The 17,335-nt window shown below is 43.0% G+C and overlaps 2 protein-coding genes across 4 annotated transcripts in view; one reads left to right on the top strand and one right to left on the bottom strand.

The window, feature by feature from the left end:
* Nucleotides 1-6,904, bottom strand: part of APAF1 (apoptotic peptidase activating factor 1) — an 89,850-nt gene extending 82,946 nt beyond the window's left edge. Inside the window, exons 1-4 of the mRNA XM_015152496.3 lie at nucleotides 5,941-6,904; nucleotides 2,982-3,160; nucleotides 2,664-2,853; nucleotides 1,797-1,994 (exon numbers count right to left, since the gene is read on the bottom strand). Coding sequence (XP_015007982.3) covers nucleotides 1,797-1,994; nucleotides 2,664-2,853; nucleotides 2,982-3,119 — 526 coding nt within the window. The 5' untranslated portion in view covers nucleotides 3,120-3,160; nucleotides 5,941-6,904. The remainder of the gene's footprint in view (nucleotides 1-1,796; nucleotides 1,995-2,663; nucleotides 2,854-2,981; nucleotides 3,161-5,940) is intronic.
* Nucleotides 6,905-6,985: 81 nt separating this feature from the next.
* IKBIP (IKBKB interacting protein) overlaps nucleotides 6,986-17,335 on the top strand; it is a 29,733-nt gene continuing 19,383 nt past the window's right edge. For 2 of the 3 annotated variants that reach the window (XM_001084373.5, XM_001084253.5), the window contains exons 1-2: nucleotides 6,986-7,252; nucleotides 16,385-16,502. In XM_001084373.5, the coding sequence (XP_001084373.2) occupies nucleotides 7,074-7,252; nucleotides 16,385-16,502 (297 nt within the window). In that variant the 5' untranslated portion in view covers nucleotides 6,986-7,073. The remainder of the gene's footprint in view (nucleotides 7,253-16,384; nucleotides 16,503-17,335) is intronic. The other variant, XM_015152522.3, reaches the window with a different exon arrangement.

Below are 17,335 nucleotides of genomic sequence, written 5' to 3'. Positions count from 1 at the left end.
ATACAAAAAAGTTCATCATAATATTGAAAGGAAAACTCGGCCGGGCGCGGTGGCTCACGCCTGTAATCCCAGCACTTTGGGAGGCCGAGGCGGGCGGATCACAAGGTCAGGAGATCGAGACCACGGTGAAACCCCGTCTCTACTAAAAATACAAAAAAAAAATTAGCCGGGCGCGGTTGTGGGCGCCTGTAGTCCCAGCTACTCGGGAGGCTGAGGCAGGAGAATGGCGTGAACCCGGGAGGCGGAGCTTGCAATGAGCCGAGATCGCGCCACTGCACTCCAGCCTGGGCGACAGAGCGAGACTCCGTCTCAAAAAAAGAAAGGAAAACTCATCTCTTCACATTAAAGGAACTTAAGCCAAATTTATCCTGAAATATCCTTAGCGATCAACTTTGCAGTATTGGTTTAAACCGGGCGCGGTGGCTCACGCCTGTAATCCCAGCACTTTGGGAGGCCGAGGCGGGCGGATCACAAGGTCAGGAGATCGAGACCACGGTGAAACCCTGTCTCTACTAAAAATACAAAAAATTAGCCGGGCGCGGTTGTGGGCGCCTGTAGTCCCAGCTACTCAGGAGGCTGAGGCAGGAGAATGGCGTGAACCCGAGAGGCGGAGCTTGCAGTGAGCCGAGATCGCGCCACTGCACTCCAGCCTGGGCGACAGAGCGAGACTCCGTCTCAAAAAAAAAAAAAAAAAAAAAAAAAAATTCCTTGGGTCTGAGACTTGAGAGGAGCTAAGTCTCAAGAAACTTCTCTGTAATGACAGAGGGGAAAAACCAAGGGTTAGGAATTGGGCGTACTTCTGACAAGAGTATAGTCAATATCACTTACAAAGGCTATGAAATTAAACTGAGGCCATATGTACACATAGATGTACCCCAGCCTCCATATTTTTAAAGACTTAGAGGCTTACTACTTATTCCAATCATTCTGTCTAAACTGTCTTAACCGTAGATCATGTTATACATACTGGAAAAAAAAAAAAATTTTTTTTTTTGAGACGGAGTCTTGCTCTTGTTGCCCAGGCTGGAGTGCGGTGGTGCAACCTCAGCTGACTGCAACCTCCGCCTCCCGGGTTTAAGTGATTCTCCTGCCTCAGCCTCCCAAGTAGCTGGGATTACAGGTGCTCACCACCACACCTGGCTGATTTTTTTTGTATTTTTGGTACAGACGGGATTTCACCATGTTGCCCAGGCTGGTCTTGAACTCCTGACCTCAGGTGATCCACGCCTCAGCTGGGATTACAAGCATGAGCCACCGTGCCTGGCCTACTAAAAAAAAAATTATTAACTACCAGAAGTTGGGAACTGTCTTTGAATTCCCCTAGAAGTGTCATACAGAGAGAACACACTGATGAATGAGAACACTCTGATGAACAGGGGCAGCCTAGAGCTGATGGAGCTATACAACTATTCCTGATGAATATCCAGAGAACCTACCAGGCTCACTAAGGTCAGTGGTATATCCATCAATATGTCTTAAACCCTCTTTTACCCAGTATGCCCTTCCCCACCCTAGTAACCACCCACTACCCTTCCCACCTTCTCTAGTCTCCCATCCCTACCTTCACTGCCTGGCAAACTTTTATTCTTTATCCAAACTCCCACTAAAATGTCATCTCATTCAGGAAGCCTGTCCTATCCATCCTCTTCCTTTAGAGACTTAACATATCCTTTCTTTGTTCTAACTCTGTACCTTATACTTGTTTCTACCATTCAATTTATCACGTATTGATATATCATAATATTTTTACATGTCTATCTACCTTATTAGACTATGAAATGGACTAAGACACTTACCTTCTAAGAGGGAATGATCTCTAACAGCTTCTGCAGCTAATACAGACTTTCCACAGCCTGCCATTCCATGTATGGTGACCCATCCTGGTTCACCCTTCAATTTGGAGAGCTTCTGCTGAATTGCATTCACCAGCTTCTTCCTTGTGACAAAAACAACTGGCCTCTGTGGTACTCCACCTTCACACAGGACTGTCCTTACTAAAATCCAAAACAAAACAAGCATGAATGAATAGAACTTTGGAATGATTACTGAAGTAATACCATAAAAAACAAAGAGCAAAGCTGAGGCTTAGCCTGAAAATTTCCAAGAGAAGTAAGAAAATGAGGCTAGCATATTAACTTCAATTTTCTGATTTCTCAGACCACAGAGAGCAAAAAGGCAAACATATATCCTTCAAGATGACTAAAGAAAATGGAAGTTTCTATCTATATCTGCTTTACTCACCCTATTATTTCCTGACTTTTCAGTCTCTGTCATATTGAAGACTGGGAAGGCAAGTGTAAAAGGAAGAACATTTATGGAATACCTTTCAAGAACATATATCTCTAAAGATTCTTATTTTTTCCTATAAACTCTATAAACACATAGAACTGGAAAATAAACAAGGGCCTATAAATTTTATTGTCTCTAAAAATTAGGGCAGACATATTATTATCTCAGCAATACAGTTCACTGGGCAAGAAGAAAATGTGAGAATTAACATGGATGCAAATAAGAAATATTTAAATTGAAAACATCACTACAATTTTTTTAACATGCGGTTTTCAGTGAACTGGTCACACTCTCTTCAGAAGATTACATCTACAGTAAGACAAACCCAAAGCAATTTTGATAGCAAAGTGATAGAAGGTATAATGGATACAAACCGTATGAAGTTATTCCACTAACTGAATCTTTACCACTGGAAGAAGAGACAACAGGAATGCCATCATGGAGAAGGGCAGCAAGATCTTTATATCCTTCATGTAGTAGAGCATTGTAGAATGATATGTAGGAATCATTATCTTTTTTAAGTATCATTTTAATTAGCATAGCTGCTCTTTGCTGTTGAGTGGGCTAAAAAAAATTAAGTAGTTTAGTATATAACAATGAATATGTATGCAACATAAATTAGTGGAGACCAGTGCAAGTTCTGAAATTCTAAACATTTTTAAGAAAGTGTGGACTGCTTCCGAGAGCTTTACCTCATTTCTTACTTTTTCCTCTTCTGATATTGTTAAAAATCCATCACTAATCATGTGATCCATGATGTAGGATGTCTTGATGTCCTTTTCCAGAGCTTCTCTATGTTGAAGCAAACAATTTCGAGCTTTTGCATCCATCTTCCCTCAAATCTTTCTCTCTCTCAGCTGTCAACCATGAGCTACAGCCAAAACACCAAAATATTTGTCAGGCCATTAAACATATGAAACGATACAAAATCTCATTAGTAAACAAGAAATGTAAAAAGAACAAAACTGATTGTTTTTCTTGGCAAAACTTTTTAAATGGACAAAACCCAATGCTTGGAAAGGTATGAGAAAATGGGCTGTCTTATGCACTAATTGGGGAAAGTAGAAAATGGATGCAATTTTTCTGGAAGGCAGTGTAAGATACGGAAGTGTTTAAAACAAGCTTTCTCTCTAACCCAGAAATCCCACTTCTAAGGATTTACTTCAAGGAGACATTCAAACACATATGTGAAAATATCCACAGGGAGAACTAATCAGTTTCCATTCAGGTGTGGTAGTTCAAGCCTATAATCCCAGCACATTGGGAGCCTAGGGTAAAAAATAAAAAAAGAATTTATGGAGGATGTTTCAGTGATGAACACAACCTAAATGTCCATCCTTTTGAATATAGATTTTAAAAATTAGGGTATGTATATAAAATGGAATATTATGCAGCCATTCAAAATTATAAGACACATATCTCTATGTATTGACATGGAAAGATGTTCATAACACTGCTGCTGAAAAAAAAAAAACAGAAACATGATCGCACATATAACATAAAATGTGGGGGCCAGGCGCGGTGGTTCATGCCTGTAATCCCAGCACTTTGGGAGGCCGAGGCTGGTAGATCATGAGGTCAGGAGATCAAGACCAGCCTGGCCAAGATGGTGAAACCCTGTCTCTACTAAAAATACAAAATTAGACGGGTGCAGTGGCAGGCGTCTGTAATCCCAGCTGGTCAAGAGGCTGAAGCAGGAGAACTGCTTGAACCAGGGCGGCAGAGGTTGCAGTGAGCCGAGATCATGCCACTGCACTCCAGCCTGGGCAACAGACTGAGACTCTGTCTCAAAAAAAAAAAAAAAAAAAAAAAGTGTTGGTATCATATATACATAGATGTTTAGAAGTTTATTCATCAAAATGTTTGCGTTACTTCTGAGTAGCAAAATTTGGGATTTCTCCCCACCTTGTCTTAATTTTTTTTTTTTTAGTAGAGACGAGGTTTCACCATGTTGACCAGGCTGGTCTCAAACTCCTGACCTCAGTTGATCCACCCACCACAGCCTCCCTAAGTGCTGGGATTACAGTTGTGAGCCCCACCATGCCCGGCCTCTACTGTCAATTTTTTTTAACACACATTATCATTTTTTTTTTTTTTTTTTTTTTTTTGAGACGGAGTCTGGCTCTGTCGCCCGGGCTAGAGTGCAGTGGCCGGATCTCAGCTCACTGCAAGCTCCGCCCCCCGGGTTTACGCCATTCTCCTGCCTCAGCCTCCCGAGTAGCTAGGACTACAGGCGCCTGCCGCCTCGCCCGGCTAGTTTTTTGTATTTTTTAGTAGAGACGGGGTTTCACCGTGTTCGCCAGGATGGTCTCGATCTCCTGACCTCGTGATCCGCCCGTCTCGGCCTCCCAAAGTGCTGGGATTACAGGCTTGAGCCACCGCGCCCGGCCACATTATCATTTTTTACAATAAAATACTTCCTTTTTAAATTAAGATTATATAAAATAGGGATTACACTGAAGTCCTAATACTAAGAGACTTCTTGTTTTCCTTATCAAACATAAGAGTGAATAGAGCATTGTTACTATTGAGTATTAGTTCTCATTCAAGGAGGACGTCAGCTCTAGGTCTTCCTTTCTAAACACATTTCCCACAAAGCAACAGGAAATACTTTCTGATGTCGTTTCTCAGACCAAGAGGACATGAGGAAAGAACAATAGCCTTTATAGTAAAATACTTGACGTTTCTAGCAACTTTATTTCAAATATAATGCAAATTTTTCCATGGGCATAAACCCAGTTCACAATGTCTCCAAGTTTTCAAAACATTAACAGAACTCTATCCAATGTATAGAAAGAGTGTAAACGGGCTTATTAATTCATTTATTCAATACACATTTGTGCTCCTCTCTATATGTCAGACACCAAGACTACAGAAAAGATTGAGTCATCTCCCTGAAATAATTCACAGTCTAGTCAAAGAAGAAAAAGAGAGAGGGAGTAGGAATGTCAACGTCCAAAGTGCAAAAACAGGGCACAAGCAACTTGGAGCTCACAGAAGGGGGCAGTAATTATCAAACTTCAATGACTGTTTTTGAAGTCACCAAATGTAGCACTTGGAAAAATAGGGACGTAGGGTATTTGCCTATGCTTGTCAAGGCTAACAAAATGCCCAGTAGGGGCACGAAACTGATAAAAAGTTGATTGGAATTAAAACTGTCATTTTTTAAAATGTTAATAACGTTTTTGTCCTCTTAAACATAAAATGTTCCTCAATTTATAGTAATGAAATTCGATGTGAAAAAACAAGAATGAATGAATTTTTTAGGTTATGCCCAATAGCTAAGCAAATAGACACTCTGGCTTTCTGACACTAATTTCCAATTTCACCTAGTCCTGTTAAACTAAAATATGCAAATCTTAAACACGTTTTAAAACTGCACAAATAATCTGAACTAAGTCTCAAAACCTTTTGTAACCCACAACAAAATGAAAAGCCAAAACTCTTCCTAGATGTAAAACAGAAAACACAGTGTACGTTCATCCATGAAAACCCTAAGTTTACTACTTCCTCGTTAGAGAATTTCTCTTCCTGGTACAGGAGCAGGATGGTTATCAAATATACCATGTCCTCAAATTATCAGTCCCTGAAACCAGCTACCGAGCCTCCAAAGAACCTGGCCCGGGGAGAAAAGCGAGGAGGTCAACTTACCCAAGCCTTTGCGCCTAGGTCTTACTGGGAAGGGCGGCACTGCCAGGACAAGACTGGGAGACTCCAGGCCGGTGGAGGGAAACGGCAACAGAGGTTTTCCACCGGGTATCAGGGGTGTGGGGCTCTGTCCCGTCACATACCCCGCGCCCCGGGGCAGGTCCGGGCCTCACAGGCGCCTCCTCTGGATCTCCGCAGCCCCGGGGCGCACGAAGACCCCCAGGGACCTCCGAAGGGTGGCGAGGTGGGCGTCCACCCACCGCAGTCTGACCCCACAGTCCCGGGGCGCCGCAGTGAGGCCTGGCCCACGGGCCGCCCTCCGGTGGAACCCACTCCTGGACACAAAGGGAGGAGGGCTCCCCGGCCTGTGGCGCCCTTCCCCCGACGGCGGCTGCACCCCGGGGGGAGCCCGGCGCTACTCCGGACGCCGCCGCGGCACCTCAAGTCTTCGCGGGTCGCCGACTGCCCAGACACTCCACCTCCGGTTCTGTCCCTTTTGCCCAGGATAGAGCAATCACGTCCACTCGCTCGCTACCTCTTCTCCACCTTTGGACAGCTGAGCAATCAAATCCCGCCGGACCCACCCAGCCCGGACTGCGCGCGCCCGCTTATGCAAATAAACACACCCGAAGCCCCAAGGGGCGGCCGCCGGCGCCGCGCACTCCCGCCACGGCTCGTGCCCGCGCTCGTAGAAGTGCCCGCCTATCCCGCGGAGGGGGCTTGGCTTCGCCTCAGGGACTGGCCGCGTTCCCATCAAGGCCTGACTCGGGCGGGGGCGGCGCGCCCGACGTGGCGCGCGCGACCCCTTTGTCCCGCCCCACCTCCTCGGGTCCCGTCGGCCTGAGCGCGCCCGGGAGTTTGAATTTCTTCGGATTTGGAGCAATATCGCAGTGGAAGGCGCTGTGGGGTGAGGTCGCCGCGCACCTCTCCTAGGGGAACTTTGGAGCTGGTAGCTGAAAGACTCAGTGAAGCAACGAGGATGGCGGGGAGAGGGAAGGGGCTGGGCTCTGGGCGGTGCCAAGTCTGTGAAGGGGCGCGGTCACCGCCCAGGGTTCCCGCGATCGCCAAGGCAGCCACGTCCTGCTACCCCTGGTGAAGAAGCTGCCCGGGGCTTCAACTTCCTAGGGCCTCCAGACATGTCTGAGGTGAAGAGCCGGAAGAAGTCGGGGCCCAAGGGAGCCCCCGCTGCGGAGCCCGGGAAGCGGAGCGAGGGCGGGAAGACCCCCGAGGACCGGGGCGGCGGAGGCGGGGGCTGGGCAGACCCCCGAACGGGCCTGAGCCTGCTGTCGCTGGGGACGTGCCTGGGCCTGGCCTGGTAAGTGGACGCGAGGCTGCCCGGGCCGGCCTCCTGTGGGCCCCCTGCTGTTTGTTCTCCCACCCGGCTCAGCATCCCCCCGGAGGTGATCCAACCCCCCAGAGCTGGGCCTTCTGTGCTCTGTCTTGACCCCAAAGGAAGGAAACAGCCCAGCCTTGTTTTTCCCTTTCGCGCGTATCTTATATCTCATTTTCCCCCGTACTGGTAGCATGCCTCTATCGCTCAGAGGGACTTGAGGCTAAAGTTTGGGAACGAGCCGCTTGTTAAGAGCTGCAGATTCGGCCACGCTTTCTGAAGCGCCCGCTTCACGTTAGAAGCGTTCACGTTGTTATAAACCGTTACTTCCTGTCCACTGTGCCCCAGTCCGGGACACATCTGCCCCACCCTACTCGCCCCATAAATGCCTAATGGAAATATTTGCAACCTTGAAATAGATCATTATGTTGGGAGACCGAGGCAGGTGGATCACTTGAAGTCAGGAGTTCGAGACTAGCCTGACCAACATGGTGAAACCCCATCTCTACCAAAAATACGAATAATCAGCCAGGCGTGGTGGTGGGCGCCTGTAGTCCCAGTTCCTCTGGAGGCCGAGGCAGGAGAATCGCTTGAACCCGGGAGGCGGAGGTTGCAGTGAGCCAAGATCACACCACTGCACTCCAGCCTGGGCGACCGAGTGAGACTCCGTCTCAAAAAAAAAAAAAAAGGAAAGAAAAAAAAAAGAAAAAGATCATTATGATCCCAAAGGAGCAAACGTTATAGTAGCAGAGCTTGGAGGAGTGCTCATATTTTGATCACCGTGCGTGCGTTATGAATTTAATTATTTTTATAATTTTATTAAGTTACAGATTGAACTTTAATATGGTAAAGCTACAAAACATAGCACTTGTGTTCACTTTAAACAGTTGCAGTTTTAAAACCAGGTAAATGGCAATATAATAGTGTCATTAGGAAAAATGAGTATTAGAAATAACCTTAAAACCAACTTGTAAGTTTTGTTTTCCCAGTCTTCTTTTTTTTTTCTGGGGTGAGGTGATAGCCCATTTCATTTTAGTAAGATTGGTACCTTAATAGAATTTTTCTCCGTTTTTCATTCGTTTGTAAAGTTAGTTAGTAAGACTGTTGTTAATCTTCCAGAGTGATAGAATTTTAGAAGAGACCCTGAACATCTAAACATTTTTGATGCTATTACATGTGGAATTATACTTTACTGGTGACTCATCCCAAATAGTGTATTTTTCAGCGTTAAAAGATTTGTTAACAGCTGGGTGTGGTGGCTCACACCTGTAATCCCAGCACTTTGGGAGGCTGAGGTGGGTGGATCACAAGATCGGGAGTTCAAGACCAGCCTGGCCAACATGGTGAAACCCTATCACTACCAAAAATACAAAAATTAGCTGGGCCTGGTGGTGCACACCTGTAATCCCAGCTACTCGAAGGTTGAGGCAGGAGAATCGCTTGAACCTGGGAGGTGGAGGTTACAGTGAGCCAAGATCTGCCACTGCACTCCAGCCTGGGTAACAGAGCGAGACTTTGCCTAAAGAAATAACGTTTTTTGTTTTGGGAAAGTTAGTTACTATTCTGGGATAAGCTTTAGTAGAAAACTAAACTTTATGGGAATAAAATTACCCTCACATCAGGAATTTGCAGTTAGTGTATTACATTGTAATGAATGTAATACATTCATTAGGAAGATTTAATTTGAACTATGTTTGCAAAATGATAAAACAATGCTATATCAAAAATTATTTTGGGGGCCGGGCGCAGTGGTTCATGCCTATAATCCCAACACTTTGGGAGACTGAGGCAAGAGAATTGCTTGAGGCCAGGAGTTTGAAACCAGCCTGGGAAACATAGTGAAACCGTGGCTAAACATTAGCCAAGTGTGGTGGTATGCGCCTGTAGTCCCAACTACTTGGGAGGCTGAGGTGAGAAGATAGCTTGAGTCTGGGAAGTCGAGGCTGCAGTAACCCATGATTATACCATTGTGCTCCAGCCTGAGAGACAGAGCAAGACCCTGTCTCTCTATAATATATGTATTATATGTATTTTTATGGGCAGATTCTATAATTATTATTTAAATAGTTGCCTCTTAGTTGCTCTTATTAAATCTTTTGCTGCAAAAATTGAAGCATATGTCCTTTGGTCGCTGTTTATGGCAAAACATTTATTCATAGTAAATTTCGAAATAAAAATGTATCCCCATAAGACATTTGTAAACATTTTCCAAATAAAAAGCAAGTATTTGGCATCTTAAAATACTTAAAAGCTCACTAGAATTTTGACAAAGCCATTGAGATCTTTACCACTATAAAACACATAATTCAGCATCTAAAAGTAGGTCCATCAAATCTTTATTAAATGCTTTCTGTACTGACACGGCCCTGGTGGTTAAAATACAAGTGCATATGTGTGCCTGTCTGTGTATTCTTAAATACTGCTTACTCTCAGTCTTCATCTTATTAAGTTGGAGGGAAAAAATCTGAACCCTTCCACTGCCCAAGGAGGATTTCAAGGAATTGCACTATATCATTGTCTTCAGACCATTTCCTATTTGGAAAGAAAAGAGAAATAAAACATAAGAAACTTAAAAGTGTGTGCTTTAATATCTTCTCTCTGCTAAAAAAAAAAAAAGGCCTGATAGGCCAGGCGCGGTGGCTCCCACCTGTAATCCCAGCACTTTTGGAGGCTGAGGTGGGCGGATCTCTTGAGCTTAGGAGTTCAAGACCAGCCTGGGCAACATGGTGAAACCCTGTCTCTACAAAAAAATTAGCCAGGCATGGTGGCGCATGCCTGTAGTCCCAGCTACTTGCGGGGCTGAGGTGGGAGGATCGCTTGAGCCCTGGAATTTGAGGTTTTAGTGAGCTTTGATCGCACTACTGCATTCAGCCTGGGTGACAAAGTGAGACCCTGCAAAGAAAACAAAAAAAAAGGCCTGATATATCCTATGTCATCTTGACAATAAACACTGGAGATAAGTTGCCCAAACCTGTATGGCTTGAGTGTCAGTTTGCATACCTCTCTTCTAAATTCTGATGGAAAATTTTCAGATAAGAGAATTGAGGTGATTCTACTTTCAGAAAGTTAAAAAGTTGTTAAATTACTAAACAAGACACAATCTGTCACGCATGCTTATTTAATTACATAGAAATTTAATCAGCTGGAAATTCCATTGTGAAAATTTTGTTTCTTAAGGAAATTTCAATAGGTTTTTTAATTGCTTTTTTTGTTGTTTTTTTGTTTTGTTTTAAGAGATGGAGTTTCGCTCTTGTTGCCCGGGCTGGAGTACAGTGGTGCAATCTCGGCTCACCACAACCTCTGCAAGCGATTCTCCTGCCTCAGCCTCCCGAGTAGCTGGGATTACAGGTGTGCACCACCACACCCAGCTAATTTTGTATTTTTAGTAGCGACAGGGTTTGTCCATTGGTCAAGCTGGTCTCGAACTCCCAACCTCAGGTGATCCGACTGCCTCAGCCTCCCAAAGTGCTGGGATTACAGGCGTGAGCCACCATGCCTGGCCTAAATTGCTTTTATAAAAGTTTTTTATAGTAGCTGTTATGTACAAAAAGTCAAAAGCGCTTAAAACAAGTTGTATAATTTTTTATTTTTTTTATTTTTTATTTTTTTTTAATTTTTTTTTTTTTTTGAGACGGAGTCTGGCTCCATCGCCCAGGCTGGAGTGCAGTGGCTGGATCTCAGCTCACTGCAAGCTCCGCCTCCCGGGTTTGCACCATTCTCCTGCCTCAGCCTCCCGAGTAGCTGGGACTACAGGCGCCCGCCACCTCGCCCGGCTATTTTTTTGTATTTTTTAGTAGAGACGGGGTTTCACTGTGTTAGCCAGGATGGTCTCGATCTCCTGACCTCGTGATCCCCCCATCTCGGCCTCCCAAAGTGCTGGGATTACAGGCTTGAGCCACCGCGCCCGGCCAATTTTTTTTTTTTTTTACTATCCAATATAATTTTGTCTATAAATCATACTGGAAAACCTTGGCTAACTCCAACTTTTTTCTTTGTGTTAGTAGAGTTTTATCTAAAAGACCAGGGTATACTTTAGATGTCCTGCTTCTTAAAAATGGAATATGGTCAAGGTTTTCTTGAAAACTAGGTATTGTGCTAAAACTGAGGCTATAGATGATATGAAACATAGAGCTAAATGGGTACTGACCCTAATAGTGGCCCTGGAACTTCTTTCCTTGCAGAAGGTCCATAACAACAGCTTCCTTTGGTTATTTGCCTCTTTTTCATTATTAAGCTGAAATAGAGACAGAGGAAACCCTGAATTTATAAGCCCTCAATCAGCTGTCTGCCACCGTTTCACATTCCTAAAGGAGCTATATAGAGGCAACATACACTGTTAATTACCACCATGCACTGTAGAGAAGTGTAAACCATTCATTATCACAGGACCCTAGATAGATCTGTATGAGATCTCTATAGACTGCAATGGCTTATGAAGGAGTCAGGAAGATTCTTTTTGTAAGGCCTACACTAAAAGTAGCCGGGGTCCCTTTCTCCTATATCTAACTCTTCCACAAAAGGCCATATAATATATGATATGATATGATATGATATGATAGAAGAGGCCCAAAAACAAGAGTTATTTTTCTTTAGTGATTTATAAGTGGTCTAATCCATTTATTCCATCCTTCATTTGCCATAAACACAACCCAGTTTATAGTGTTCAAAGGGGGACAGGCCTGGGGCTTCTATCAAGTACAAGTGGTCGGGAACCCTGCTTCCGTTATACAATCATAGGCATGTAGGAAGGATGGAAGAGTAGCTGCACAAAGTAGTCTAGAAGAAAGGTAGCTAGTCTTGGTGGGCACCTGTAATCCCAGCTGGCTGGGAGGCTGAGGCAGAAGAATCGCTTGAACCCGGGAGGCGGAAGTTGCAATGAGCCGAGATCACACCACTGCACCTCAGCCTGGGCAACAGAGTAAGACTCCATCTCCAAAAAAAGAAAAGAAAGGGGCCACAGTTCTTAAAGGAAATAGCTGATGTGCTATGCTCTATTGTTCCAGGAGCTTTTATAAATAGCAATAACTATTTAATGTCTACAAAAACTCGGCCGGGTGTGGTGGCTCACACTTATAATCCCAGCACTTTAGGAGGCCGAGGCAAGAGGATCGCTTGAGCCCAGGGAGTTTGACCTGCAGTGAACTATGGTTGCGTCACTGTAGACCTCTTCCTCTTCAGCTACCTCAAAAAACAAACAAACAAAAAATAGCCAGATCTTTTGTTTGTTTGTTTGTTTGTTTTAGCCAGTGGTGGTAGTGTACCTGTGGTCCTAGCTACTTGCTGCTTGAGAGACTGAGGTGGGAGAATCACTTGAACCCAGGAGTTCAAGGCTGCAGTAAGCTATGATGAGGCTACAGTACTCCAGCCTGGGTAACAGAATGAGACCCTGTCGAAAAACAAACTACAACCCTATAAAGTATTGGCTGGGTGCTATGGCTCACACCTATAATCCCAACAGTTTGAGAGGCCAAGACAGGAAGATCACTTGAGCCCAGGAGTTCAAGACAAGACTGGGCAACATGGGAAGACCCCCATCTCTATAAAAAATTTAAAAATTAGCCAGGCATTGTGGCACATGCCTGTGTTCCCAGCTACTCAGGAGGCTGAGGGGGTAGGTTGGATTGGGCCTGCGAGGCTGCAGTGAGCCATGATCACACCACTGCACTCCAGCCTGGGAAAGAGAGCAAGATCTTGTCTTTAAAAAATAAAATTAAAATAAGGTATTATCCCCACTTCACAGATGAGGAGACATCAAAGTTATTTAACTTGCCCAAAGTGATTATACATCTTAGTAAATGCCAGAGCTAAGGCAGTCCAGTCACCCACCTAATCAGTATGATTCGTTGCCTCCCTTTGATATTAATACCCAACAAAAGGCCCACATCCTAGAAATAGAAATCCCTGGGTCCAGAATTATAATTATTTTCTTCCTTCTACTAGAAGGTATACCCTTTAGCAGACCCTAATTGCCTGTTTTTTACACTCATCTAAATGGGAAGACTGGGAACTGCTCTTATTAGAATATGCCCCTGACTCATAAAAAGAAATGAAGCACCTTATGCCCTAACATGGATGCCAGTTTGAAAGCTTAGTTTTTCAGAACTGAAGCAGCTTTCTCAGCATATTTTCTTGACTTCTAGAAAATCAGTCATCTAGGCCGGGTGCGGTGGCTCACACCTGTAATCACTTGAACCTGGAAGTGCAGGTTGCAGTGAGCCAAGATCATGCCACTGCACTCCAGCCTAGGCAGCGGAGCGAGACCCTGTCTCAAAAAAAAAAAGAAAGAAAAAAAAATCAATCATCTTCTTTAATGTTAAATGAATTAATATTTATTATCAAGTACTTAGAATAGTGTCTGGCACATATAAGTGAAAAATAAAATACATTTTAACATAGCACAGCACACACCACTTCGTTTTTTTCTTCACTGGTGCTAAGTCAGCTTTGTACTTTTTTCTTATATGCACTGTTCACATGTATCAAGGATGAATTTTTGTTATTTTAGTAAGAGGCTAATCATCAAAAAAACTAATTATCAGAGACGATATTCCCACTAACATGACACAGATTTTGTTTAAAGCTTGAATTTGAAAAGAAGTTCTGAGAAAGTCCTTTAATATATTTTTGTAGTGAATCAACCTTCATACAAAAGTCTCTTTTATAATAATGATTTCATTCTGAATAAGCTCGCTAATATGTAGTATAGATCTATGGTGGAGTATTGGATAATAAAACTAGTCCCTGAAATTAACTGTATTTCTTTTTTTACTTCTTTTTGTTTTCTTTGTTTTCTGGCAGGGAGGGACAGGAAGGCGTGAGGAGGGCCACTCTTATTTCTTTAGGGTGGTCTCTTTCTTAATAGGGTCTCTATCTGCTGGTCTCAGATATCCTATACTCTGGGGGGGGGGGGGGAAACTCTTAAAAGCCAGAAATGAAACAACCAATGACAAAAGAATTATGTTCAGCCATCTTTGAGAATTAGGATAATAGTGTTTTCTAATAACCAGAAGCTTTAAAGGTTGCTATTAATTTAAACACAGGAGAAAAGTCCATCTGTGCTAATAATGTAACCTGGGATCCTGTAGAATAGAAATTAGCCAGCATCATCAAAAGAAATGTATTTCCTCCAGTATTGTAAACATTTGTCTAATTTAGCTTTGGACAATTTTGTAGCTACAGTTAGCCTAATGATGCCATTTATGAACTCAAAGCATTACCACTTTTGCAAGGATGCACAAAGTTCATATAACTGCACTTACTCGGAAAAGTCTTTCACTTCTCCATTAAGCCTTGGGATCTTTAAATGATTGCCTTTCAATGGAAATGAATTTCACAAAACACAGTCGGTCAGTATAGTTCTAAGTTTGACTATGCACTTAGACTACCCGAGAAGCTGTTGAGTTTCCAACATCCAAGCCACATCCCAAGCCAATTAAATCAGAATCTTCCTGAGACCCATGCATCAGATTTGTTAAAGCTGCCAGGTGATTGCAGTATATAGCAAAGCTTTTGAACAACTTGTCTCAGGACTGTGATTTAGGCACTGTTCTCCAATTCATATCCATTTAAATCCAAATTTCAAAGGAGAATTATACTCAATTCTGTTAAGAACAACACAATTATTGTTCTTCTCATGGTTCTGCTCCATTGCATTTTGATGACTCAATGTGCAAAGAATTTCAACTGTTTTTTTTTTCTGAGCCTGAAGAATTGAGTTAAAGTAGACAAAATGGTATTAGATACAAGACAATTCTTCTGTGCTTGCTCATTTCAAATCCTGTATAAACAGATGTTGATTTGTTGTTTTGAAGATTGAGGTAGCTTTTTGGGCTTCCACTTGTGATGAAAAATAAACTCCAATTTTAGAGTGACATCTCAAGTACACCTATACGAATCACATATCATTGAGTATAACCAATTGTACAGTTTGTACACTTTGCACTGATTGTGATCTGTTGTCACTTTGACAATGGCTTTTTTTCTATTTTCATACCTCTTTTCACACCTCCTGCTATTTTGCAACTTCTAATTACTGTCACTTCTCTCTTCTACTCCACTGCTTTTCATCAATCTACTCTTCTACATTTCAGTTTTAAAATACTTTTTTATAGATAACTCTTGTTTCTCCTACATTTCAGCATAAAAACACCTGTTTTCTAGATATTACCCAAGTATGGCCTTGTGAAAAACAGTAGAGATCAAAGATCTTGTTCTAAATTTTTCACTGTGTCTTCCTCTAAAATATTTCTTGTGCATGCATCTGTTACAGATATCACACCGTCTTATTTGTTGGGCTGTGAACTGTGAACAAGGGCAGTGCTTTACTCATCTTTGTATGAGTTAAACCAATACCTACCTCATGAAAATCTGTCAAAATAAACTGATAAAAGTTCCATCTAGGCCGGGCATGTTGGCCCACACTTGTAATCCCAGCACTTTGGGAGGCTGGAGTGGGAGGATCACTTGAGGCCAGGAATTCAAGACCACCTTGGGGCTAGACATGGTGGCTCATGCCTGTAATCCTAGCACTTTGGGAGGCCAAGGCGGGTGGATCACTTTAGGTCAGGAGTTCAAAACCAGCCTGGCCAACATGGCGAAACCCCGTCTCTACTAAAAATATAAAAAAATTAGCGGGACATGTTGGCAGGCGCCTTTAATCCCAGCTACTTGGGAGGCTGAGGAGGAGAATCTCCTGAACCCAGGAGGTGAAGGTTGCAGTGAGCCAAGATCGCGCCATTGCACTCCAGCCTGGGCAACAAGAGCGAAACTCCATTAAAAAAAAAAAAGCTAAAGACTACCTTGGGCAACATACCGAGATGGTGTCTCTACAAAGAAAAAATAAATTAACCAGCTTACAGTCCTAGCTACTTGGGAGGTTGAAGTAGGATGATCACTTGAGCCCAGGAGTTCAAGGCTACAGTGAGCTATGATTGTGACACTGCATTCCAGCCTGGGTGACAGACTAACACCCAGTGTGGAAAGAAAAAAAAAAAAAAACTACAGCTACCCATACCAGAATTTATGTTGTTCTTAACAGAATTGGGTATAATTCTCCTTTGAAATTTGGATTTAAATGGATATGAATTGGAGAATAGTGGTTTTTCTTTTCTTTTCCAGGTTTGTATTTCAGCAGTCGGAAAAATTTGCAAAGGTGGAAAACCAATACCAGTTACTGAAACTAGAAACCAATGAATTTCAACAACTTCAAAGTAAAATCAGTTTAATTTCAGAAAAGGTAATCATTAATTGGCTTATCTGGGACAGTATTTCCCATTTTACTACCCCACTATCATTTCTCTATCCCAGCTCGGAACTTCTTTCTTCCTGCCTTTTAGACCATTACTATTTTAACTCTCACTGATCTTCCTACCTCTTGACATTCTCCCTCGGAGCTATTTTGACTCAGATTGCATTTTGAAGGACAAGGATTTTTTAATATGACAATTTCTAGTATTGAAAAAGACCAATTTGTTCATGTTAGCATGATGCTAATTTTCTACTTAAGTGTCACGTATCTAGAGCATTGAAAATATGGTTGATCATGTCTACAGCCATACCACCCTGAACGCGCTCAATCTCATCTGAAAATATGGTTGATCTTTGGACATAAAATTAGAATATGAATAACACTTATTGGGAAAAGATCTATATTTTTTTTCCTTACTTTCTGCTTTTTAAGGATATATGTATATGCATTTAAGAATGGCTAGCCTAAGCTGGGAGCAGTGGCTTATGCCTATAATCCCAGCACTGTGGGAGGCTGAGGCAGGCAAATCGCTTGAGGTCAGGAGTTAAGAGACCAGCCTGGCCAACATGGTGAAAACCCATCTCTACTAAAAATACAAAAGTTAGCCGGGTATAGTGCACATGCCTGTAATCCCAGCTACTCGGGAGGCTGAGACAGGAGAATCTCTTGAACCCATGAGGTGGAGGTTGCAGTGAGCCGAGATTGCGCCACTGCACTGTAGCCTGGGCTACAGAGTGAGGATCCGTCGCCAAAAAAAAAAAAAAAAAAAAAAAAGTTAAAAAAAAGAATGGCTAGCCTAAAAGTAAGTATTTGTCCTGTAA

The sequence above is a fragment of the Macaca mulatta genome, chromosome 11, assembly GCF_049350105.2.
Source record: "Macaca mulatta isolate MMU2019108-1 chromosome 11, T2T-MMU8v2.0, whole genome shotgun sequence".
In the NCBI taxonomy this organism is placed as follows: Eukaryota; Metazoa; Chordata; class Mammalia; order Primates; family Cercopithecidae; genus Macaca; species Macaca mulatta.
Note: the sequence above shows the minus strand (reverse complement) of the source record. Positions and strands in the feature narration are given on the sequence as shown.